A 27,021-nucleotide genomic window follows, 5' to 3' on the forward strand; every position below is an offset into this window, starting at 1 on the left:
GGACATTTTGTATAGAATGATTCACTGTACCTTATTACACCTAAAAGTTGTTTCTCTGAATTAAAAACAGCTATGAGACAGAGTAAGGAGTGTACCACTTTGAGATTCGCAGACTGGCATCTTGCTGGATTTACTCACTCCCCCAAAGTGTAAATATGAGAGGTTAACACTTGGATATTGGGACAGACATGTAGGAGATTGGAAACCGGTAGAGATCTTAAAGTGAGGAAGATAAAGATCTAGAATCTTTATGGATTACAATTGGCTCGTACATGTAGAAACCTCAGGGTAGTTTCAAAACACAGCTCTGTTCAAAAATATGTAGTCACCTAAGCTTGAAAATTAGAAGCTAAAACAATAATCATACTAATGCCAACCCTAGGACTATTCACCCGGAAAGGCAATCAAGAAGAAAGAGGAATTGCAACAAGCTTCAAAAACCCAGGTTTTTCTGGGTTGGACATGTGGGTAGAAGCAATTCCAGGTGGCTGGGTATGACAGAAGGAAACAGCAGACCTCACATGCCTGCTATATAGCTATGCTGTGCTGGATGCTGCGGGAGATATAAAAATATTTAAGAGAGACATACTTTCCTCTTCACAGAGTTTATAATTTAGTTGCACGATAATAGTTAACAATGCTGGTTTCATTGGTTTACATTCCAGGTTTCCCCTCCCTAGCTCTGTGTTCTTGGGCAAGATATTTAATTTCTTCAAGCTTAATTTCCTCTTTTGGGAAACATTGGTTATTGTATCTCCCCTTGGGCAGTCCTGCCTGCCTCCTTCCAGTCCTTCCGCAAAGCAACCTGTGGCTCCCTCACAGCCTTTGCACGTGTTCTCAGCTCTCAGCAGGGCTGAATCTTTGGAGTCTGGCCTTCCATGTCACCTCCTCAGAGAGCTTTTGGTTCAGAAAAGTATCATGTCCTGGCTCCTAGGTGGCTCGGTGGGTTAAGAGCCCAACTCCTGATTTCAGCTGCGATCTTGATCTCAGGGTTGTGAGTTCAAGGCGAGTTGGGCTCCAGGCCGGGTGGATTTACTCACATGCATACATGCATACATACATGGAAAGAACATGTCTTATCCACAGATGAGGCTGTTAAAGTACTAAAGGGCTGCATAAAAAGGAGAATGCTATTATCATCATCCATCCTAAGTAGTACTTGTTTGAAATCTTTACTAAAGGAGTTCTGGAGGGTGTAGTGTCAGGAAACTTTTCTGTAATGGGCCAGAGAGTAAGTATTTTAGGGATTGCTGGCCGTACCCAACATGGGAACGGCTGTGTTCCAGTAAAACTTAATTTATGGACACTGAAACATGAATTTCTTCTACTTTCCACCGCCACCGGACCGGATTTGGCAGTCCCCTGACCTAGGAAGATGGCAGGCAAGCCGGGACTTGGAAGAGAACCGAGCGGGCGCAGCGGGTCCCAGGGAGCCCGGGTCGCGGCCGTGCCGGGGTGTCAGCCTCCCCGGGCGCCGACGGCCTCCTCCGCCGGGCCGCGGCCCCCACGTCGGGGTGTGCGGAGGGCTAGAGGAGAGCGCTCGGGGAAGGCGCGGGGCCCGCACGGGCCGCAGCTCAGCGGGCAATCGTCCGCGGCGGCCCCGCCTCGGCGGCCTCGGCCCCGCCGCCACCCGGCCCCCGGGCGCGGGAGGCCGGCCGGACCCCACCCCGGGCGGCGGCTCGGCGGGGCGAGGCCGGGCCCGGGCGCGCGGCGGGGGCGGGGCGGGGCGGCGGCGCAGCGTCGTCGGCGGCGTCCCCGCCTCCTCCCCAGGGGCCGCGTTGGAGCCTCGGCGGCGGCGGCGCTCACAACCCGAGGAGGGCGGCTTGCCTGGAAGCGGCGGCGGCCACCGAGACCCACGCGAGGCGCGTCCCCTCGGCCTCCCCGCGCTCCCAGGCCGCAGCGCCCGCGCCCCTAGAGCTCGCTCGCTCGCCCGCCCGCCTTCCTCCTCTGCGGCCGGCTGCGCCATGGCGTTGGCGTTGGCGGCGCTGGCGGCGGTGGAGCCGGCCTGCGGCAGCCGGTACCAGCAGGTGAGCAGCGCCGAGTCCGGCCCGGCCCCCGGCCCCCGGCCCCCGCCCCCCTGCCCGCCGGCCACTTCTGGCGTCTCCGGCCCGGCCTGTGGCCGACGCGACGCCGCGGCTTGGCAGGCCTGGGCGGGCCGGGCGGGCCGCGGGCTCGGAGTCGAGGCCGCCGCGGGCCCGGCCCGGCCCGGCCCGGCCCTCCGCGACCCGGGGCGGCACCCGGGCGGCGGAAAACCTCTGGCCCGCGGCGTCGCCCCGCAGTTCCCGCGGCGGGCGGGCCGCCGAGTCGGAACCCGCGACCCTCGGGGCGGCGCCCGCGCGGGGGCATGCAGTTTCCCTTTCTGCACCTCTGGTTTGATGTCATGGGAAAGAAAAGAAAGAAGGCGATGAAGCAAGCGTGAGATGGAAAAGGAAACTGGGTGGAGAGAAAAGATTAAAATCGCTGCCACTGCGGCCGACAGCTCCCCGTGACGAGATGCGATTGCTCGGGGGTTTCAGAGCCTAGTCTGTTTGTCGGAACCCCTCCCCCCTCCCCCCTCCCCCCTCCCCCTTCCCCCGCGCCTCTGTTTTAAGACAAAAGTCAAAAATGAGACGAGAGGCAAGTCTGCAGTTTGCAGTAGGTCTGGGAAAGGCGCTGTTTCGCTGGGGCAGTGCCCCGGAATGTCGTGAGCTCGCTGAAGGCTGCAGGGCGTGTGTCTGGGTGTGTGTTTTAAAAGCTTGGAAATGACGTTTAAGGAGATTTAATAGCATGGCTGGGGAGGAAATGTATAGGGATTGATTGGAGTATTATCCCGGTTATAATTTATAAATTGAGGCCCTAGGGAAAAGAGCTGCTTGTTCTACTAGCTGGGTTCCCCTCGGAAATTCAGAGACCATCTGCAGGATTTTTAGTGCTATTTAACCTAACACATCTTAATTGTGGGAATTAAGCCAGGTGGGAACTGGTGTTGATTGGAACCGCTGATAACTGCTTGCGTTTTGTCCTATCAGATGTTTCTTGGTATAATTTGCATACAAATATCAGTTGTGCTTTTATGAAATTAGATGCCCTATCATTGATGATCTACAGCTTTGTATTTCAGAAATAACGAAAACCAGTCTGATTAAAACATCTAGATTAACTCAGTGCAGCCAGTTACCAGTTTGTTTTGCTGTCATCAGCCCTGTGTAGTAATTTCCTCCCTCCTCCAGCCGGACTTCTGAAATGACTGGTTAAGAATTTAGCTTCTTGGTTTCATAAACATGCCCAGACCGTGGCAATGCAGTCTAGTCCTCAGATCTCTCACAGCCTGTGGTCTGGCACATGCTTTTTTTTTTTTTTTTTTTTTTGTATGACCTTGGGTGAGGCGCTGGGTTTCTCCCTGCTTTAATAAAATACAAATGACAGGTGTCACTTAACTGTCACCAGAGTGTTCAAAAATCACTTGTACCCCACACTGTGATCTAATTCATTCTTTTCATCCTGTTTTGTAAAAGGCAAACAAGGAAAAAGCTGTGGCTTTTCTTTGTACTGCCATCTTCTTGAGCTATTAGGTAATGCTGACATATTGCTGGAATACAAAAAATTTGGTGGAGTATCAAAACTATGTATTCCTTGGTGTAATATTTATATTTAACAGCTTTAAATATGCAGAATTGAGGTGTGTCAGGGACAGGTCATCTTTATTTTATTTTTGAAAATCATTATGTTGAAGAAATAACCTCCAAAAAACAGCATGAAAAAAATAATCTTCCTAGAAAAATTGCAAAATATGAAAGCTGCCCCCCCCCAAAAAAAACCCACAGTAAAAATTTATCACCCATAGGTAACCAAAATTAATATTTTGATGTGTATCTTTGTGGACTTATAGGTATGTAAATATACGTAAGTGTAAATCAGTATACATGTGTACAGATAAGGAAAGCTAATATTGACTGAGCATTTACTATGTGCCAATCACGGTACTGAGGGCTTTACATCCATTATTTCCCTACTCCTCATGAAACTCCCACGAGGCAAGGTTTGGTATTATTGTATAGATGACAAAGTCAAGACTCCAAGAGGCTCATTAAGCCTCTTGCTCAAGGTCACAGCCTCTAAGTAGTGATTACAAGGATAAATACTCACCTACTTAAAACACAGGCTCATGTTCCAAATATAGGCATGTGCATTAGCATATATATAGGTGCATATACATTTTCTCATGTATCCATGGATATATATACAGGCACATCTTTGTACACATGTACCATTCCACGAGCCCCCTGGTTTTCCTTGTACACATTTTGTGCATATGTGCCCATGTATACATTTATACATCCACTGTGCTCATGTGTGTCATGTTCTCAGACACGTACATTCACAAATTTGCATGTACATGTATTTGTTCACATGTATGTACAGAGGCATATAGATGTATAAAATAGGGTAGTATTTTCATGCCTGCATTGCATGTAACTGGTTGTACATAGTTCAAGTCAGTTGCCTATTGTTGGCCACTAAGTGTGTTAATAATTTTTTTATTCACTGAAGTTTCTTTTGTGTACATCTATATCTCTTTTCCTGAGTATAAATTTTTAGATGTGGAAATGCTTGGTCAGAGAGTATATACATACATATTTAAAAGGCTTTTGCATTATAGAATGTTGATGAATTGTTCAGGCAACTTGATAGGAGCTTGATACTCTAGTCACAAAAGGCAGTTCTGACTTCTCCTTGATCTGGTTCATCAAATAGAGCTGGTTCTCTAGTAAAGTAAATGCAGTGGAAGACTGTGTGATTCATTACTAAATGCAGACACAGTTTTGCCTTTATGATTTCTTTTATTGGTAGTGCACTACGCACAACTTGAATTTAGCATTGTGACAGACTGCACAGAAAGCCTGGGCTCATAGGTTCCTGTGGCTTTATTTTTTCTCCTTTTTTGCAGCTGAGATTTTTATATTCAGATATTCAGAAGCACTGTTTCAGAAAGGTGTGTGTGTAGGTAGGCCCCGTGTTGAGAAATCTGTAATACGTCACCGTCTCTCCAGACATTTATTCCTGTTCAACCGTTCCAAGCCCTCTTTGCCTAACTGGAATATGCCTTTGCCTATTTTATGAATTTTGCCAAATACTTCCTGAAATGTTTTGAGATCTTTGGATTTGAATCTAATCTAAGGAGGCCACGATGACACTGCCATATAGGCTTTAAAATAGACTAGGATGTTTTGTTTTAGGCTTACTGCTTGCTGAAGAAGTTGCCCACTTGTAAGCATCATTAATAAGTTTGTAATGTAGTCTGATGACCTTGTAGAGCTGCGCTGGGAATGCTACCTTTTTAGATAAATTCTCAGGATTGTGGAGGAAGGTTTTCATAGATCAGGGAAAGAATTTCTTTTCTGCCAGGCCAAACCATATTTATGCAGAAGTGTTAGATCACGATCCTGGAGGAAGGAGTGAAAAAGCACCCATGTGGTTTCATCTTTTTAGTTTGAAAAGTTGTAATTATATCTAGGAATGCCCCTTAGAGTGTTATGTCAAGATTTTGAGATTATTTTGCTGTATTTGTGGCCTATTCCAATGATCAAAGAAGACTTTTCCAAAAATATTGAGATGAGTAGAATTGTTTTTTTTAAACTTTAAAAAATTGTCATAAAAGTATATATAAAATTTACCATTTTGGCCATTTTTAAGTGTACAGTTCATTGGCATTAAATACATTCACATTATTGGGCAGCCCTCACCACCACCCATTTTCAGAACTGTTTCACCTTCCCCCGCTGAAACTCCATACCCATTAATCAATAACTCCCCTTTTTCCCTTTCCCAGCCCCCATAGCCATCATTCTATTTTCTATGAACTTAATTACTCTACCTCAGATAAATGAAATTATATGGTATTTGTCCTTTTGTGACTGGCTTATTTCACTTAGCTTCATATCCTCCAGGTTTACCCATGTTGTACCACCTGTCAGAATTTCCTCCCATTTTAAGGATGACTGGTACTATATGCATGTAGCATATTTTGTTTACCCTTTCATCCATTGGTGCACAGTTGCAGTGGTTCTGCCTTTTGGCCATTGTAAATAATGCTGCTGTGAATATAGGTATACAGGTGTTCTTTTGAGGCTCAGCTTTCAGTCCTTTTGGGTTATATGCTCAAGTAAAATTACTGGTTCAATGGTAATGCTATTTTTAAATTCTTTATTTAAAAAATACAGTTTTCTGTAGTACAGACACCATTTTACATTCCTACCAGCAGTGCATCAGAGTTCCAATTTTTTTTTTCTTTTAAGGATTTTATTTATTTATTCATGAGAGACACACAGAGAGGGAGAGACACAGGCAGAGGGAGAAGCAGGTTCCATGCAGGGAGCCGGACAGGGACTCGATCCCCGGTCTCCAGGATCACACACTGGGCTGAAGGCGGAGCTAAACCGCTGAGCCACCCGGGGTGCCCCAGAGTTCCAATTTTTTTGGGTGGGAGTGGAAGGGTTTCCAATTTTAAATATCTTCATCAACCCTTTTTATTTTTTAAAGATTTTATTTACGAGACAGAGAGAGAGACAGAGACATAGGCAGAGGGAGAAGCAGGCTCCATGCAGGGAGCCTGATATGGGACTCGATCCCGGGTCTCCAAGACCAGGCCCTGGGCTGAAGGCGGCGCGAAACCGCTGAGCCACCAGGGCTGCCCTTTTGATAAAGCCATCCTAATGGTCATGAAGTCTTTCAGTATAGTTTTGATTTACATTTCCCTAATGATTAGTGATACTGAGAATTTTTTTATGTGCTTATTGGCAGTTTGTGTATCTTCTTTGGAGAAATGCATGTTCAAGTCCTTTACCCATTTTTGAATTGGGCTGTTTGCTTTTTTTTTGAGTTGTAGGAGTAGAGTCATTTCTTTTTTTCTTTTTTTTCCCCCCTTTTTAAACAGATTTTATTTATTTATTTGAGAGAGAATGATCACGAACAAGGGTAAGGGCAGAGGGAGAGGCAGACTCCCCACTGAGTGGCTCAATCCGAGGACCCTCGGATAACCACCTGAGCCAAGGGCAGACACTTAAATGGACTGAGCCTCCTGGGCGCCAAGTAGAGTCATTTCTTAATAACGTTTATTTACATTTCAACTTTTTACTATGAAAATTCCACACGTATACTAAAACATGGTGTAATAAATCTAATGCAGTCATCACCCAGCTCCCGCAGTCATCAACAAATGGGTAATGTTTCATTTATACTCCCCACCATTATTTTGAGACAAAACCTAGAAATCATGTCATTATAGTCATAAATATTTTTGTGTGTGACTCTAATAAAAGATGTAAGCAGTTAGTATCACATGAAAAATAAATTATGAGAGCTCTTTTGTAATCTATTAAGAATAGAGAAACAAAAAAAAAAAAGAATAGAGAAACAGGATTTGTGAGTGTCAGGAGCTGTAGATCTACAACTGTGATTCGTATGTGACTCCCTCTTGGTAAGCAGTGAGTGTTTTTTTTGTAGCAGTGATGGATTCTTGAATCTTGCTGACCCATTCTTAATTTTCTTGCCTTTACCTGCTGGTGACCACTTGTTAGGGGAGATTTAATTGGTTTTATCATTCTCTCTTTGCACTGGAAGCAGGGCAGAACTCCTTCGTGTGGGTAGGGACTAAGGCCCAGCTGAGGAAATCCTGGCATCATCTCAGCTGATACCACCCGCTGGTTTGCCTGCACATGACTTCAGATTACTTTATGCTAGACACAGATGGTATCAAATTACTTTACATAAAATTATATTATAAAATAAATCCTATATGAGAGTGAATTTGTACTCTTATTAATAAAAAAGGGAAGGCTTAAAAAAAAAGGGAAGACCTGAAGAGGTTCAAGTGCTTGTGATTTATCTGTTCTCGGGGCTTTAAAATAATTATTTGGTTTCTTAATTTACTCTTATTGTCGTTGAACAAGTACAGCTGTTGAGTGGCACCATATTCTTGTGGTAGTAGATGGTGCCCGTTTAGATAAAGCAGCCTCAAACACTTTGATTAGAGACTGATGCTGATGATAAGCTTAATGGTCTTATCTTTGTTCTCAAATCATTTTTTACAATATAGGCAGTTGGTAAATACCATATATTGAATCTGTTGAGTCTTATATACTCCAATTGTAATTGCTTCTAGTGGCTGTCTAGATAGAAGAGCACTATGTGTTGTTGCCTTCAGCAAGTATAGTAATAAAGTGAGTGTTATTAGACATCACTTAGCACTTCTGTTAAAAATGACTCATTTTTTTTCTGAGTAACACAATTTATTATATTGAAAGTTATAAATACTAGGTCTAAATACTAATCAAATTTAACAATGTTTCTAGTGAAATATTTTCTTACTGGTTAAAACAGTTCCTGTCACATGTATGTTTCTTATCCACCTTAACGATTTTTCATATTGACATATTTTCTTTTAAATTCACATGTTGCACTAATATCAGTTCCTAGTTAATGAGCTGCTTGCATGTGACTTGGAGGTTTTTCTGGGAATTGATAGTTTATGAATAGAAATACCCAGGCTTAGAGAGTGGTGTCTATTCAACAACAGTTTTGATTTTATTTGTTATTCAGTGTTTAAATGTGGCATTTAAAATTAAACACTTCTTGTTATGCAATAGTACATAGATACTCTTCATATACTAGAGTCAAACAGTACACTTGTAAAGGAAAGCTTGATTTCCCTTCCCTTCCAGTCTCTTCTGAGGTCTAACTGCTTAAGTTGGTGTGCATTCTTCAGGCATTAATAATTTTTTTCCCTTTGCTTTTTAAAACAAGTTTTAGAAAAATGTTTAAAAATAACCTTTAATTTTTGTAATGTTTTTAGATTTTCAGAAACATTGAAAAGACAGTAGTTTCCATGTACCCCAGACCCAGTTTTCCCACGTTAGCATGATATGTTTGTGGCATTAATGAACCAATACTGACACGTTATTAACTAAACTCCATAAAAGTATGGAGTTATCCAGATTTTTGTTTTTTAATCTAAGGACCTTTTTTTGTGTTTTGCAGTCCCATACAGGTTACCACATTACATTTGGTTGTCATGTTACTTTAGGGTCCTCTTGGCTGTAATAGTTTCTCACATTTTCCTTGTTTTTGATGACCTTGACAATTTTGAGGAGTTTTGGTCAAGTGTTTATATAGACTGTCCCTCAAATGGGATTTTTTTTTTTTTCAGATTTGTTGAGAAATAATTGACATACATCACTATATAAGTTTAAGGCTTACAGCGTGGTGGTTTGGTTTTACATATATTGTGAGCCACTAAAAATAGGTTTACCTTACATCCATCTGCTCATATAGTTGATTGGATTTGTCTGAATCTTTTCATGATCAGACTGGGTTTGTGGGTTTTGGTGAGGAAGACCACAGAGGTAAAGTGGCATTTCCATCACATCATACCAAGAATATGCACAACCAGCATGACTTAACACTGTTGATGTTGACCTTGATCACCTGGCTGACATAGTATTTGTGAAGTTCCTCTGCTGTAAAATTACTCTTCCCCACTTCCCACCTTTTCATACTGTGCTCTTTGAAAGGAAGTCACTATGTACAATATACACTTTAGGATTGAAGAGTTATGTTCCACGTTGTGGAGGGCAGAGAATTACTCAGAATTTTTCTGCATGGGATGTTTGTCTCTTCCCATTGATTTAGTCATTTCAGGATGGACTCTTTTTTTTCCTTTGGGTTATAATCCAATACTGATTTATTTTGTGGCTCAGGTTTTTGCAGTTTTGGCCATTGGGACTCTTTCAGTTGGCACTTGTGTCTCTCTGACGTGGTTCCATCATTTTGGGTTTTTTGAAGCACTTCCTCACTTTTGGCATTAGTATTGTGTATATTTTCTGTGCTATCCTGGAATCAGCCATTTTTCTAAGGAGCCCTTGCTCTTTTTATTGGAGAATGGTACTAGAAACCAAGATCTGCTCATTGCTACTAGGGTGTCATTGCTTCTTGGCCTTCTAAGTTAACAGAGTAAAGAAATACATGTGTGTATACATATCTGTAAGCATATCAATATGTAAGTTGTATCTATATTAAACTAACTAACTAACTCTAATCCATTGCTACATGGACCACTCTAGACTCCTGCCCTGGCCTGTCTGTAAACTCCCACTTCAGCAGTGAGAAACTTTGCTCCCACCACCCACCATCCATTTACTTAACTCTTCAGTTCTAACAAATGTGTGCAGTGGTGTCAGAATTGTTAACCTACACCTCTGTGGTAAACACTTTTATTATCAACTAGAGGACAGGGCTGTATATACAGTTTCTTTTGCATTTAGTCTTACAGACTGTACTCATTTCCAAAGTTCCTTAGGTACTTTGGTCAGCACCTTTTCCTTCACCTTTGGTGGGTTGTTTGATACATTTATAATAGATTGCTAAGAAAAATCGTAGGAGTAATTTTTCTTTTTTTCCCAAAGTTTTTGTTAATAATCATGATTTGCTTTTTAAAAAATTCCTTTAACAAGAAATTTCCTTACTTGGAAATAGTTTCAACTTAAAAGTTGCAAGAATAGTATAAAATTACAGCTATAGGGCAGCTCCGGTGGCTCAGTGGTTTAGCGCCGCGTTCAGCCCAGGGCGTGATCCGGGAGATCCGGGATCAAGTCCCACGTCGGGCTTCCTGCATGGAACCTGCTTCTCCCTCTGCCTGTGTCTCTGCCTTTCTCTCTCTCTATGTCTCTCATGAATAAATAAATAAAATCTTTAAAAATAAAAAAAAAATCTATAAAAAATCTATAAAAAAAGAAACGACATCTTTAAAAAATTAAAATAAAAATAAAATAATACCTATATATTTATTGCTCACATTCACCTTAAACGTTAAGGTATGATTAACTATGAATACAGTGCTATAGAAATTGAAAGCACACTGTAGGTAAAACCCAAGTCCCTTTAGCTTCATAATCCTTTCTCTATAGAATTCTGTGCTTCTTTTGCGATTTACTTTTTTATTAAATTATTTTTAACTTATTTTGTCCTTGTGAAATTTAGATGAAATATTGTGGACTGGGGAATCAGTCCACAGGAATAGAGTGTTCTTAGTATTTTGAAGCTTTCATTTTAGTAGTTTTATGTTATAGCATCCAAACTTTTCATATAATTTTGCATTAATAAGCAGAGGGTTTTTAAAATATTTTTTTATTTTATTTTTTCATTTGATAGAGAGAGAGAGCACAAGAGGGAGAGGGAGTGGCTGGCTCCCTTGGTCAGTGGGGAGCTGACATGGGGCTCAGTCCCAGGACCCAGGATTATGACCCAAGCCAAAGGCAGACGCTTCATGGACTGAGCTACCCAGGCACACCCTGTTTACACTAATCTCTGTACCCAGCATGGGGCTGGAACTCATGACTCGGAGATCAAGAGTTGCATGTTTTACCAACTGAGCCAGCCAGGAGCCCCAATAAGCGGTTTTTGAAGCTTATAATGTAGACTTTAGTATCTGGACACGAAGTAGAGACTGATTCAGGAGAACTTAAAAGACTTTATTAAAACATCTAATCAGTAATAGTCCAGCCTCTGTCATGAAGTAAGAGATTATGTGACTGTGGGTGAGAATTTTAACCTCTTTTTAGCCTTATTTGGTCTTTTGAAAAATGAAATAGTTGGACCATATCACTTTGATTCCTTCCAGCTTTATAATTGATTTTTTTTGTGTGTAGAAACTGGTGGCTTTGATCCTAAGAGATGGCATTCTATTGATGATTCAGGAAACTTCTTTTGTGATCAGTAATTATTATTTTTTAAAAGATTTTATTTATTTATTCATGAGAGGCAGAGACACAGGCAGAGGGAGAAGCAGGCTCCATGCAGGGAGCCCAACATGGGACTTGATCCTGGGACCCCAGGATCACACCCTGGGCCGAAGGCAGGTGCTAAACCCCTGAGCCACCCAGGGCCCCGAGTAATTATTTTTAAAAGTGATGTCAGTAGATATAAATGGTTGGTGAGTTTATGCTAAAAGATAAAAGAAATTATACATTGTTTAAAAATATAGAAAATAGGGCAGCCCAGGTGGCTCAGGCATACTTCAGGTGTGATCCTGAAGACCCAGGATCAAGTCCCACGTTGGACTCCCAGCATGGAGCCTGCTTCTCCCCCTGCCTGTGTCTCTGCCTCTCTCTGTCTGTGTCTCTCATGAGTAAATAAATAAAATCTTAAAAAAAATAAAAATAAAAATAAAAATACAGAAAATATAGTTAATAGTAATTAATAGTATATTTTCAAAAAGGGTCACTCAGTAAAGAATACCATTTCATAATTTTATAGTACTAATTTTAAGTCTTGTCTTCTGGTCACTCTCAAACATTGTATATCATAGCAAAAAAATTAATAATGCTTTTATTTATTTTTTTTATTTTTTTTTTAAATTTTTATTTATTTATGATAGTCACAGAGAGAGAGAGGCAGAGACACAGGCAGAGGGAGAAGCAGGCTCCATGTACTGGGAGCCCGACGTGGGATTCGATCCCGGGTCTCCAGGATCGCGCCCTGAGCCAAAGGCAGGCGCTAAACCGCTGCGCCATCCAGGGATCCCTAATAATGCTTTTAGAAATTAGGAGAAGTAATTAATAATTATGACTTTTTCAAATAAACTTTTTTTGTGGGGGGGGGGGGTGGTGAGGCAGAGGGAGAGAGAGAATCCCAAGCAGGCTCCATACCCAACACAGAGCCTGATGGGGGGGGGGGGGGGGCTCCATCACATGTCCTTGAGATTATGACTCGATCCAAAATCAAGAGTGGGATGCTTAACTGACTAAGCCACCCAGGGACCCCAATAAACTTAATTTTTTTAAGAGCAATTTTAGGTTCACCATAAAACCATCACCCACTGTCATACAATTTTATTACTTCATGACAGAAGCTGGACTTTATTATTACTGGTTAGATGGGGGTTTTTTGTTTGTTTGTTTTAAAGATTTTATTTTCAAGTAACCTCTACATCCAACATGGGGCTGGAACTTACAACCTCAAGATCCAGACTCACACGTTTCACCAATTGAACCAGCCAGGTGCCCCTGCTTAGATGTTTTAATAAAGTCCTTGTAAATGAGAGAAAATAGTAATTTTTAAAATTCTGTATAACTTTTTTTTTTTAAGAAGCTGGCTGAGCTCTAGTATTCTCATTGATTGCCTTTAGTAGTTGCATTTTCAGAAGTTTTAAAATTCTCATGTTATTCTTGAAACAGAACTATTATTTGAGGGTAATTTTTAGTTGAGGATCTTATACATGATTGATGGTTAATATTAGGTTGTTTTCAACAGTTTGTCCTTGTGTAGGTGATTGTGTTTTCAGATGTAGTATTTTAATGTGTGCTTAAAATCATGTATGTGAGAGTAGGCAGCATTAATTCTCTTAGACGTGTTCGCCCAGTTTCATTTTAGGTGACTGAGATGACCAGCGTTAAGTGATCTTGTGAGTTTCACAGCTATTTTGCCACCTTTTGGCTGTGGCCGAAAGGACTAGCTGAGTAGATGGGGAGAAAGTTTATGGGGGGCATGTAAGGTATTCATTGGCTTTTAGCATCTGCTATTATTTGGAAGGTTAAAATCTCTTTTTATGTATCAGGTTTAATGTAATCCAAAAGCCATTTTAAGTTTGACTTCACATTTTCGTGAAAAAGGGTTCCCCTTTTGTGACATAGTTTATAATCACTTTTTTTTTTAAGGTTTTACTTATTTATTCATGAAACACACAGAGAGAGAGGCAGAGACACAGGCAGAGGGAGAAGCAGGCTCCACGCAGGGAGCCCGACATGGGACTCAATCCCAGGTTTCCAGGATCACGCCCTGGACTGAAGGCGGTGCTAAACCACTGAGCCACTTGAACTGTCCCTCATTTAGTTTTTATATCAAAGTTATACACGCAGATAGTTAAGAGTCAAATCTTATGAGCTTGTTACTAAAAAACAGTAATCTTCTGTTTACTTGCCTCTGCTTCTTAGCTCTTTTAGCCTTTTTCTTTCAGCTGCTTCTTTTGCCATCATCTTGTTATTCTTGTAGTTAAAGAAATTTTATAGTGTGCTACTTCTTGATTTTTCAGTTTTCACTGTTTAAAAAATTGACTTAACTGCTCTGAGGTATAAGATTTGGTCTTTTACCTCCTTCCCACAGCTGCATATACTCCTACTTCCTGTCTCTTCATTTTTCTGATATGGTTGTATCCATTTTGTGGTTAGATCAATATTCAGCATTTACAGTAATTGAAAATAATAGACACTGTTTCACAGCTGAGATATTTGGTATACTGTGATTACTTGTCTTTGCCTGAATAGTACTTTATTTTCCTTGAAGTTAATAGTTATTTTCGGGGTGAAGGGGATGCGTAGAATAGGTGATGGGGATTAAAGAGTACACTTGTGATGAGCACCTGTAATGTATGGAAGTTTTGAATGAGTGTATTTTATACACCTGAAACTAATATTATACTGTATCTTTACTGGAATTAAGATAAATTTTCAAAAGTAATTTTTTTGTTTGCTTCATTTCTGTGTACACAGAATAATTTGTTAATAGCACTAATTCCTCCTTAGGCTCTTAACTAATACAACCTCATAGGTTTTTTTTTTATATGTTCAGGTACATCAGGTATTTTATTGATTCTACTGAAGGTGGGGAGGGATCTTTACTGGCCTTTTGACCTATTCTAGTAGGTTGCCCCCAAGGTCTGCTGTTACGGGTGGGGGGATTCTGGGGGATTCCTTTCCCAGGGTTTTTTGAAGCCCCTTTTCTTTTCTTTCTTTTTTTTAAAAAATATTTTATTTATTCATGAGAGACACAGGCAGAGGGAGAAGCAGGCTCCATGCAGGGAGCCTGATGTGGGACTCGATCCCAGGTCTCCAGGATCACACCCTGGGCTGAAGGCAGCGCTAAACCGCTGAGCCACCCGGACTGCCCTAAATCCCCTTTTCTTGATTCAGTTCTTTCTCTGTTGGTTAACTGCCTCATTTTCCTAATACACAACCTCTACTATATTTCTGAGAAAGAATGCATGAGAAGTTAAGCACCGCCCCCCCTGCCTTTGAGACTTTGCACATCAAATACTCTTTAATGTTATCTTCACACTTAGACTTTTGGTCCTGAAACATTTTCCTTCTTTTTTATTTATTTATTCATGGGAGACACACAGAGAGAGGCAGAGGCAGAGGGAGAAGCAGGCTCCATGCAGGGAGCCCGACATGGGACTTGATCCCAGGACTCCAGTGTCACACCCTGAGCCAAAGGCAGACGCTTAACCACTGAGCCACCCAGGTGTCCAATGAAGTATTTTCCTTTAGAATTTTGAAGGCATTAAGTCAGTTGTCTTCTAAGTTCCGCTGTTGCTCTTATGAAGCACAAAGCCAGTTTTGAGATCTGATTCTTCAGATGGGACCTACTTTCTCTAGCTGTCTTTTACTTTCTAGAAGCTTTTAGGAGCTTCTTTTTGTCCCCAGTGTTCTTAAATTTCATTGTGTTGTACCTTGAAATCTACTTTCATCCATTGTGCCAGGCATCCAGAGGGCCCTTTTGGTCTGGAAGCTCATGTCTGTCAGTACTGGTTAATTTTTTTTCTTTAAGATTTTATTTATTTATTCATGAGAGACAGAGAGAGAGAGAGAGAGAGATTGGCAGAGACAGGTAGAGGAAGAAGCAGGCTCCTTGCAGGGAGCCTGATGTGGGACTCGATCCCAGGTCTCCAGGATAAGGCCCTGGGCTGAAGGCAGTGCTAAACCGCTGAGCCACCCAGGCTGCCCTGGTTAATTTTTTTTTTAAGTTCTTATTTCTAAGCTATGGAAAGAGCTCAGGTGTCCATCAACTGACGAATTGGTAAAGAAGATATGGTATACATATACACACTGGAATATTACTCAGCCATCAAAAAGAATGAAATCTTGGCATTTGCAAAGACATGGATGAAACTACAGTGTATTATGCTAAGTGAAATAAGTCAATCAGAGAAAGACAAGTACCATATGATTTCACTCATGTAGAATTTAAGAAGCAAAACAGATGAATGTATTAGGGGGCTGGTAAGGGATTAGGGAACAAACCAGAAGAGACTCTTAAAGATAGAGAACAAATTAAAGGTTGATGGAAGGGGGATGGGTGGGGAGTGGGCTAGATGAGGGATGAGTATTAAGGAGGATACTTGTCATGAGCACTGGGTAATGTATGTAAGTGGTGAATCACTGATTTCTACTCCTGGAACTAACATTGCACTGTATATTGACTCACTAGAACTTATAAAAATTTGAAAATAAAAGTTTTTGTTTGTTTTTTTTCTCTACTTTGGTATTTTTTTTTCTCTACTCTTTGGATCTAGAACCTCTGGTACTGATTCTTTAAAAAAAATTTTTTTTTATCCTCTTCTCATATTTTTCATCTTTGTCTTTTTTTCTACTTTCCATAAGATTTCTCAATTTTAAATCTTTACGTTTTATTTATTTAAATGATCTCTGTGCCTAATATGGAGCTCAAACTCATTATCCTGAGATATCAAGGATATCTTGAGATAGCAGGAGTTGGCGTACTCTTCCCACTGAGCCAGCCATGTGCCCCAAGATTTCTCAATTTTAGATTCTAAGTCTTTGATACAATTTTAATTTGTTATTTTTAATTTTCAAAAACTCTTTAATCCTCCCTTTTTTTCTTTATAGCACACTGTCCTTGTTTTATGGTTCTAATTTGTTTCTCTTCTCTGAGATTATTGAAAACTTTTTCCTTTCTTTTAGGTTTGCATCTTCCTGCCTATTGTTTCCTCCACATTGCATGTATTCTCTTTGCTTTGTGTTTTTATGACCATTAGAAGCTTTCATTAGGTGTGTGGTGATCTTTACCTGCTTGATTCGGAGTACACAATTAGTAAAGCAGTTTGGAGCTTTAGTATGCTTGATGGAGTTTCTTGTTGAACCTACGAGGCTGAGTGACAGTGTCTTTAGTCTTCTCTTGGGGTGCATTTCCCTCAGAGATCATGCCTGGCTGCTAGTAAGAAGGGAGCTGAATTGGGGGGAAGGAGGCTGGGAGATCTCAACATTTAGTTCATAAACTTCTCACTAATCACTCTTTCCTGGTATGCAACCCTTTCTCATGAACTCTGTCTCCAGTCCAAAACTCTATATTTGACAGTCTCCAGGGAATAAATCTCTAGTTTTCTAAAGGGGATCTTGGGAGTCATGTGTGTCTGACACATCTATAACCTTTCTGCTTTTCAATCTTGTCATTCCTACTTCCACTAGTACCTGCTGCCACCAGTTCTTGAGTCTTTTGAGGATATAGTGCCAGACAGGTTGCTTTTCTGCTTTCTGGTTTAGGCTTCAGTTTTCTTGGGTCTACTGTGGTAGTTGCCACCTGTCATCCTGCTTTTGGCTTTTATAATTTTACCGCTGCTTTCTTTACCAGTACTTCACTCTATAGTTTTTTGCCTTAAAATTAACAAAACTCTGCTGACATTTACATTTAAGGTGGTTTTGGAAGGGATAAGAAGTAAATGTGTTGAATCTTTTTTAAGATTTTATTTATTTATTTATTTATTTATGACACAGGAAGAAAAAGAGAGGCAGAGACACAGGCAGAGGGAAAAGCAGGCTCCTCACAGGGAGCCTGATGTAGGACTTGGTCCCCGGACCCTGGGATCATGCCCTGAGCCCAAGACAGACAGATACTCCACCGCTGAGCCACCTAGGCATCCTCGTACCACAAACCTTTATTGAACATATTTATACCTAGTGTCTTGTGCTAACATTTCTTATTTCTTAGGAGATAAAGGTTGAAGATGTCTGTTTATCCTTTGTGTTTGGTAAGCTTTTGTGCCATTTTTTTCAAAATTGGTAATCATAGAATCATAATGTTCTTTTAATTTTTGTTAGGAAGTACATGATACAAGAGCCTCATACTCTATGGACTGAGCCAGCCAGGTGAGGTGTCCCAGTTGTGTTTACAGTTTTAAGTACTGTGTGTGTGATTTAGCTGTTTTACAGAAAAGGTATACGAATCAAACTAATTTAAATATATTACTCGAGGCATGTAGGGTTTTGTTGTTTTTTTTGAGAGAGAGAACATGAGCAATTTGAGAGGAAAAATCTCAGGCAGACTCCACGCTGAGCATGAAGAGCCCCATCCCATGATGCAGAGATCATGACCTTAGCCGGAACCAAGAGTCAGTTGCTTACCTGATTGAGCTACCCAGATATCCTGATAGGCATGCAGTTTTAATAATAACTTTGCAGTAGACTGATTTAAAAGGATTCTTTTGTAATTTTAATATTACATATATAATTGTTTTAGTTAGGATTTGGGGAGACATATATATGTATGTTACACATATCCTTAATGTGTGTATCTTAATAGTTTGCATCTTTATATACACACGTGTGTGTATTAATGTATATGTGTATGTATAAAATCTTAATAGAGGCTAAAAGTGTTTACTTTTTTTAAAGATTTTATTCATTCATGAGAGACACACAGAGAGAGAGAGAGAGAGGCAGAGACAGGTTCCATGCAGGGAGCTGGATGCGGGACTTGATCCCGGGACTCCAGGATCACCCCCTGGGCCAAAAGCAGGCGTTAAACTGCTGAGCCACCCAGGGATCCCCTAAAAGTATTTTCTATTCCAAGTCCAGAACTTAAACTTGTTCTTGACTTCTAAAAGAATCCTGGAATAGATGATTCCAGTTGTAGTCCATGTTCTGTTGGGACAACTTCCTTTTTTTTTTCTTCCTTCAGAGAAAGTATTGCCTAATATATAATATATCATTTTAAATAATGAATAGTTAAGAGTTCATTTTTGCTTCCATGTTGATATTTCATAACTTTAACATATCTTAGATGAACACAACATACAGGTTGTTGTTTTTTTTTTAAAAAAAAAACACAAATAGGGATCCCTGGGTGGCTCAGCAGTTTGGCACCTGCCTTCGGCCCAGGGCATGATCCTGGAGTCCCGGGATCGAGTCTCACATCAGGCTTCCTGCCTGGAGTCTGCTTCTCCCTCTGCCTGTGTCTCTGCCTCTCTCTCTCCCTGTGTCTCTCATGAATAAATTAAAAAAAAATTTTTTTTAAATCTTAAAAAAGCACAAACAGTATTTACCACTCTCGATTTAAATTATAGACTAGATTTATTTATTTATTTATTTATTTATTAAGTTCTATATGTATATAAAACTTATATATAAGCTCCTGGGTGGCTCAGCATCTGCATTCAGCTCAGGTCATGATTCCAGGGTCCTGGAATGGAGCCCCATCCATATTGGGCTCCCTGCTCAGTGGAGAGCCTGCCCCTCCCTTTTCCTCTGCTATTCCCCCTGCTTATGCGCTCTCTCTCTCTCTCTCTCTCTCTCTCTGTCAAATAAATAAATAAAATCTTTAAAAAAAAAAAAGTGAGTCTGATCCAGCTACTATTTTTATGTTGTTTATTCTGTGAACAAAAGATGAATGGTTTCTAATCCTTTTGAAAGGAAAGGGAACAAGCCAAGTGCTTACTCTTCCATTTCAGCTTGTCTTTGCTAGGACTTTTAATTACTTCTCCCAAGTAGGCCTTAGAGCTCTGAAGCCTGAATTTTCTTATGGAACCATGTAGTGGAGAAGTAGGACTCAATGTTACTGAGGATGTGGATTGGTTAGTAAATAGTTTGCTACTTCTCAAAAGATAGTTCAGAAGCAGAGAGACCTATTTGAAAATGTTGCATGATTGTCCCTCCTTTCCCCAATCTTTATAAAATCATGAAGCATAGGGAGGGTGGGGCTTATCATTAACTTGGAAGGTTCTTGGCTACAGATTTTGCTGAAGTTAAGTGCCAGAAAACACTAGGCACTATTTACTTGATGCTATCTTGGTGAAGTTATCAGTGGTGGAAATACTTGAACATAAGACGTGGTTCCTAGGATTTGGCAGGTTGATGACAATTTTCTGGTTCCACCCAAAAATCTTATAGTGCCACTGTCATACCATGGTTGGCTAATTTAGTTTCTCTGTGGATGAGGAGTGATTTCTTCTAGCCCCTTATCTTCTTAGGAAAGTTGAAGTTGGAGATAAGTGGCTACTGTCTTGCCTTCCTTTTTTCTCTTTGGATCGTATTATTACTTGGATCTCAAGTGAAGAAATACGAAAACACATCAAGTTGGTAATAGTTTATATAGCATTGCTCTCATTTCTGAGGACTAAGGTAAACACTGAGAGTATTTTCTCTCCTTCCAAACCAAATTTTATTCATCAGTTGTATTTATGTATGTAACAGTGATAACCACAAAAATCTTTGAAAAGCTTTATAAACTGATGGCCTTTCAGAGGGGATTTACTGTGGTATTAGAATTTAATTTAAATCCGTTACTGCATTGAATTTTTAAGGCATTATTCTGATTTCTCTTGCTTTGATGAATTTTGACCTTTAATTGTGTTTTTATTTTGGTATTAAGAGGATTTGCATTTATTTTTTTCTTCTGACATTAACCATGTTGTTGGTGATAGTCTAATTCTGGTGATTTACTTTTTAAATTCTCTTTAGGGAAGCTCTTTAGGTAGAAAAAAAATAATGCTCATCCTCAGCTCTTAAAGTAGGTTGTTAGCAAACTCTTTTGATTTCTTTCTTTCTTTTTTTTTAAATTTATTTATTCATGAGAGACACAGAGTGAGAGAGAAGCAGAGACACAGGCAGAGGGAGAAGCAGGCTTCATGCAGGGAGCCTGACGTGGGACTTGATCCCAGGTCTCCAGGGTCATGCCCTGGGCCGAAGGCAGGAGCTAAACTGCTGAGCCACCCGGGCTTCCCTCTTTGGATTTCTTGATCCTAATATTTTTCTTGTCAGGAGGGGAGAATGTTAAGGAATTTTTTTTACCACAATTAGTTTGCAATTCATTGTGTTTTTTTTTTTTAATTTTTGTTCATTGGCAATTATGTATTTCATGTTAAGCCGTGAGGATACTGATGGAATCAGGAACCTTGTCTCCCATGAAGGGGCATAGACATTGATTTAGCAAGAGAATGATGATTTGGAGCAATTAATTTTTCAGGGGTCCCCCCCCCCCATGAAAATGCGTTAAAGGTGGCGTTATGTACAGTGTGTGATGTCACAACAAGAAAAAGATCAAGTGCCATAGAGACACGGCTATCAGAGAACAGGTTGTGCGTCAATAGAGTTCACACAGGTTCCGTGCTTTACTACATGTCAGCAAGGCCATCTCTTCCTCTGCCTCCTCAGACTCGCCCTCCTCCTTGCCTGTGGTGGCCTGGGTCCTGGTACTGCTGGTAGTGGGACAGCAGGTGGTTCATGTTGCTCTCAGCCTCGGTGACGTCTGTCTTGTCCATGCCCTCGCTGACTGCATACCAGTCAGGAAGGCCTTGCACCAGAATGTGCACAGAACTGCTCTCACATACGCTCGAACGGCTCCTGAATGGCCGTGCTGTTGCCGATGAAGGTGGCAGACATTTTTAGCTCCCGGGATGGGATGTCAGCCATTTTTACCTTGTGGGAGATCCACTCCACAGAGTAGCTGCTCTTGTTGTTTTGGATGTTAAGTATCTGTTTGTTCACCTCCTTTATGGACGTCCGGCCCCCGAAAGTGGGGCCACAGTCAGTGGCTGTGGCAGGAGTCCCAGGCAGCCATTGTGTTCCTGGCATTGAACGTCTGCGTGAGGTCTGGCACTGTCCGGGCCCAGTACCATGGGAGCCCTCACTGGCCAGTGGGGCCAAGCTGGGCATGAAGAAGTACAGGTGGAGACTATGTTGATGGCGAGCTTGCACAGGTCAGCATTGAGCTGGCCAGGAAAGCACAGCAGGTGGTGACTTCACTCATGATGGCTGACACCAGGTGGGTGAGGTCCCCATAGGTGGGGTTTTTAAGGTTTTGAAGCAGATGTCATAGAGGGCCTCGTTATCAATGCAGTAGGTTTCATCTGTGATTTTTACCAGCTAGTGGAGAGGGTGACATTGTAGGGTTCCACCATGGTGTCTGACACCTTAGGCAAAGGGACCACACTGAATGTGTTCATGATCCTGCCTCACTACTCCCTGGATCTTGCTGATGAAGAGGGTACCCATCCAGACCCAGGCCACCCACCCAGGGAGTGAGTCAGCTGGAAGCCTTGCAGGCAGTCACAGCTTTCAGCTTCCTTCTTCAAAATATCCAGCACCGAGTCAACCAGCCCTGAACCTTCTGTGTAGTGCTCCTTGGCCCAGTTGTTCCCAGCACCACTCTGACATAAGACAAAGTTTTCTGGACTAAAGATTTGCCCAAAGTGTCCTGAATGCATATAGTCCATGGTGCCCAGCTCCAGGCCTGTGGCACCTCATAGGGAATATACTTGCCACCAGTGGCCTGGTTGTAGTACACATTGATGTGCTTCAGCTGCAGGTCACTGTTGCTGTGGTAAGTGCCTGTAGGGGCAATGCCCTGCTAGTCTGATGGCCTGAGAACTTGGTGACAATCTGGTGGCTGCACTGGCTGGCCCGCAAGTGCGCAATCTCTCTCACAGCAGCGGTCGGTGGTGGTGGTGGTGGTGGTGGTAGCATGTGCGGAAGGAAAGGCCAAGGCAAGAGCTGAGGAGCGGGTGCACAGAGTGCTTTTCAGTTTGTGTATTTTTTAAGATTGTATTTATTTATTCATGAGAGATACAGAGAGGAAGGCAGAGATGGGACGCCTGGGTGGCTCAGAGGTTGAGCATCTGCCTTCAGCCCAGGGCGTGATCCTGGAGTCCCAGGATCCAGTCCCACGTCGGGCTCCCTGCATGGAGCCTGCTTCTCCCTCTGCCTCTCTCTCTCTCTCTCTCTCTCTCTCTCTCTTTCTGTCTCTCATGAATAAATAAATAAAATATTTTAAAAAAAAAAAAAGAAAGAAAGAAAGGCAGAGATGTAGGCAGAGAGAGAAGCAGGCTTCCTATGGGGAGCCAGATGTGGAACTCGATCCCAGGATCCTGGAATCACAACCTGAGCCAAAGGCAGATGCTCAGCCACTGAGCTACCCAGGTGCCCCTGTTTTGGTTTTCCAAGTAGACTCCACACCCAGCATGGTACCCAACACAGGGCTTGGACTAACGACCCTGAGATCAAGAGTCCCACTCTTTTTTTTTTTTTTAAAGATTTTATTTATCTATTCATGAGAGAGACAGGGAGAGAAGGCAGAGACACAGGCAGAGGGAGAAGCAGGCCCCCTGCAAGGAGCCCAACGTGGGACTCGATCTGGGGTCCCCAGGATCAAACCCTTGGCCAAAGATGGCACTAGACCGCTGAGCCACCCAGGCTGCCCAAGAGCTCCACTCTTAACCAGCTGAGTCATCCAGGTGCTCCTCTTCAGTTTTGTTTTTTTTTTTAAGGAAAATTTACATTATAAAGATTTTTGCTTTCAAAATGAGAAAATATGTTTTTGAGATATAATTCACATACCATAAAATTCACCCTTTTAAAGTATACAACTTAGTAATTTTTAGTATCTTCACAAGCTTTGGAAGCATTACCTCCATCTAACTGGAGAACATTTTATCATCCCAAAAAGAAACCGGATCCCTTAGCACTTTCTCTTCTTCCCTTCCCTAGCACCTGGCAACTGCTCATCTTTCTGTGTCTCTTGGATTTGCTATTTCTGGTTATTTTGTATAAACAGAATCATAAAATATGTGGTCTTTTGTGACTGGTTTCTTTCACTTAGCATATTGTTTTCAAGCTTCATCTGCACTGTAGCATGTATCAGTATTCCTTTTTTTTTTTTTTTTGATAGGATGGATTATTCCTAGCCATCCTTTTGTATGGATATACCATATTTTGTTTATCCATTCATCAGTTGATGAGAATTTTCACTATTATAAGTAATGCTGCCATGAACATTCACATACACGTTTTTCTGTGAAACTGTGGTTTTGGTTCTCTTGAGTATATACTTAGGAGTGGAATTGCTGAATGTTTTTATAACTCTCTGTTTAACTTGTTTTTGAGGAACTGCCAAATTTTTCCACAGTTGCACAGTTTTACATTCCTGCTGGCAATGCATGAGGATTCTAATTTCTCTGTATACTCAAAAACACTTGTTAATTTCCTTTTTTGTTTTTTTATGGCCATATTAGTAAGTTTGCGGTGATATCTCCTGGTTTGATTTTGCATTTCTGTAATGACTACTGATGCTTACCATCTGGTGTATACTACCCATTTGTATATCTTCTTTGGAGAATGTCTTTTGTAATTGTTTGCACGTTTTTTAATTAGATTTTTTTTTTTTTATTGGTGAGTTTCTCTCAGAATTATTTACCTTTTTTTTAAATGTCATTCTCTAATAGCAATCTAATAGAGAATCGTTTTTGAATATAAAGAGTTTGGTGACATGTTGAATAACACAATATATAGTCAATATACAATTAAAAATCTACAGGTTATATACAATAGAAAATACACAGTTGTCACAAACTTCAGCTATTTCTGAGTAGAGTAAAATGAACACTCAATTGTATACCTAAGGAAATGTGCTTGTTTATTTTCTGGTAATTATACTGTCTCATTTGGTAGGATTTAAAGAGTATGCAGAAGTAGTGGGTTGGTAATGAGAGGTTTAGAAATTACATTGTAAGGTAAAAGATTTAGGATTTAACTCTAAAATTATAAGTGGTGAATAACATTTAAAGCTAGAGTTTAGGGGCAGCCCAGGTGGCTCAGCGGTTTAGAGCCGCCTTCAGCCCAGGGCCGGATCCTGGAGCCCCGGGATCGAGTCCCACGTTGGGCTCCCTGCATGGAGCCTGCTTCTCCCTCTGCCTGTGTCTCTGCCTCCCGCTATTTCATGAATAAATAAAATCTTAAAAAAAAAAAAAAGCTAGAGATCCAGGATTTTTTGAGACTTATTATTAATAACTAAAGAAGGGATTTAAAACTTGCAAGTTCTCTTGCTATTTAAATAGGACCCAACCAAGAAAAAAATGAGCGGTGTGAATACTTATAACTATGGATTTATTGGTTAGTTCAGCATTATATTCCACATGCTTGTTGTGTTTGTGAGAATCATAAGGTATATTTTGGTACCTCTTGTCATGTATAAGGCTTTGTGGGCTTTTTGTTTTTCTCTTTGTTGTTTAGTAGGGTTTTTTGTTCTCCTATTCTTAGTAAATAGAATCCAAGAATGACTTTTAAGTGCCTTTAAATACTGCCACCTAACAGTTGTTAAATGTTGGCCCATACTTAGCCTAATCCTGTTCTTGGCTCTGCTGTGGCTTAAAAAACAGCTCATTTCTAAATGGAAGACCATATTTATAACTACTGGGTGGGGGCCGTGATGAGGCCTTCTTGCTGGGGTGGGAACTCAAATTTAAGAATTTAAACCTGCAGGGTATAAGTGTCTTTAAACTTGTTATATTCTAGTTTGCTCCTATTAGAAAGAGAGCTATTTCTTTATGGGAGATTTGTTAAACTATTGTTTAGGTAAAATGTCATGTATTTCTTCTTTTTTTAAGATTTTATTTATTTGAGAGAGAGAAATAACAGGAGAGAGTACAAGCAGGGGACAGGGAAGAGGGAGAGGGAGAATCAGACTCCGCGGTGAGCAGGGAGCTCCACACAGGGCTTGATCCCAGGACTGTGGGATCATGACCTGAGCTGAAGGCAGACGCCCTTCATATATTTATTTCTAGTAGCAACAGTAGAGATAGGACACGGAGGAATGTAGTAAGGAGTCACATCCTTTATTTTATTTTATTATTGTTTTAAGATTTTATTTATTTATTCATGAGAGACACAGAGAGAGAGAGGGAGAGGCAGAGACACAGGCAGAGGGAGAAGCAGACTCCATGCAGGGAGCCCAGTGTGGGACTCGATCCCGGGTCTCCAGGATCACACACTGGGCCGAAGGTGGCGCTAAACCACTGAGCCACCCGGGCTGCCCCTCATCCTTTATTTTATTTTATTTTTTTGTAAAGATTTTATTTATTTATTCATGAGAGGGAGAGAGAAAGAGAGACAGAGAGAGGGAGAGAGACATAGACACAGGCAGAGGGAGAAGCAGGCTTCATGCAGGGAGCATGATGTGGGACTGGATCCAGGAACTCCAGGATCACACCCCCTAGGCTGAAGGCAGGCGCTAAACCGCTGAGCCACCCAGGGATCCCTCATTCTTTATTTTAGATGTACTGTATTTGACCAGCTGAATCCAGAGGGTAAAGTATTATTAACATCTGTTTGTAGGTAAATAATAAAAATAGAAAGTGATCAAGGCCAAGAGATACCACAGCAGATTGTGATATGCAAAGTGGGAACGTGGGAGCATTTTAGAGTTCTTTTAGGGAGCCATGACAGGGTCTACTTGGAGTGTAGAGTGGAACATGGGTCATCAGAACAGTGGAGGGCGTGGGCACAGTGAGGGTGTGATAAAGAGAAATGCCTTCTGGATTTTCAGATGATTAGATTATTCTTTTCAGGGACTGAGACCTGGGTAATTTTAGGTAGTTTTGTACTAAACTCAGTACTTCATATGGCATGCATAGGTAATTGTGTAATTCTGTTTGGGAGAGAAAACGCCATTTAAATCTTACTTAGAGATAAGTGAAATTGATAGAATTATTAAGAAAAGTGATATGACAAAAAAAAAAAAAGGAAAGTGATATGACAAAAAAATCAGTCCCCAACGGAGTATTTGTTATCTGTCGGAGATACAATCAAAGGATTCCCCCACCCACCACATCTAATAGCACAGCAGGGAGAGCACAGCAGGGAGAGCCCCACCACTTTGTAGCCCTGCCCCTCACAGTGTCACAGTGTCGCCTGCAGCAAGAGTTCTGGAACAGGTTGGACTCAGGCTCCCACTGACCTTGTTGATAGAAGAGACTGGGCATCTTTCCAACAACAGCCCCAAAGTGGCAATGACCCTAATTCTCTGAGAGAGTCTCAGGAGAGAGCCTGAAGATCCCTGAGCCTCAGGGATGTGGCAGGGAGAGCTGCACAGGAAAGATTCCCAGGGACAGAAAAGGGAGCATTAAAAATACATTTTGGAACCAAGTAACCTACTGACTACATATGTCCACTGCAGTTCTAGTACAGATTCCCCCCAGCAACCCCCCCA

At 41.3% G+C, this 27,021-nt stretch overlaps 1 protein-coding gene and 1 pseudogene across 1 annotated transcript in view; one reads left to right on the forward strand and one right to left on the reverse strand.

Moving 5' to 3' along the window:
• Window positions 1-1,718: 1,718 nt before the first annotated feature.
• Window positions 1,719-27,021, forward strand: part of NDFIP1 (Nedd4 family interacting protein 1) — a 53,364-nt gene continuing 28,061 nt past the window's right edge. Inside the window, exon 1 of the mRNA XM_072749871.1 lies at window positions 1,719-2,027. Coding sequence (XP_072605972.1) covers window positions 1,965-2,027 — 63 coding nt within the window. The 5' untranslated portion in view covers window positions 1,719-1,964. The remainder of the gene's footprint in view (window positions 2,028-27,021) is intronic.
• Window positions 21,124-22,505, reverse strand: LOC112934742 (tubulin beta-4B chain pseudogene; annotated as a pseudogene).

Source organism: Vulpes vulpes, chromosome 2 (genome assembly GCF_048418805.1).
Source record: "Vulpes vulpes isolate BD-2025 chromosome 2, VulVul3, whole genome shotgun sequence".
Classification (NCBI taxonomy): domain Eukaryota; kingdom Metazoa; phylum Chordata; class Mammalia; order Carnivora; family Canidae; genus Vulpes; species Vulpes vulpes.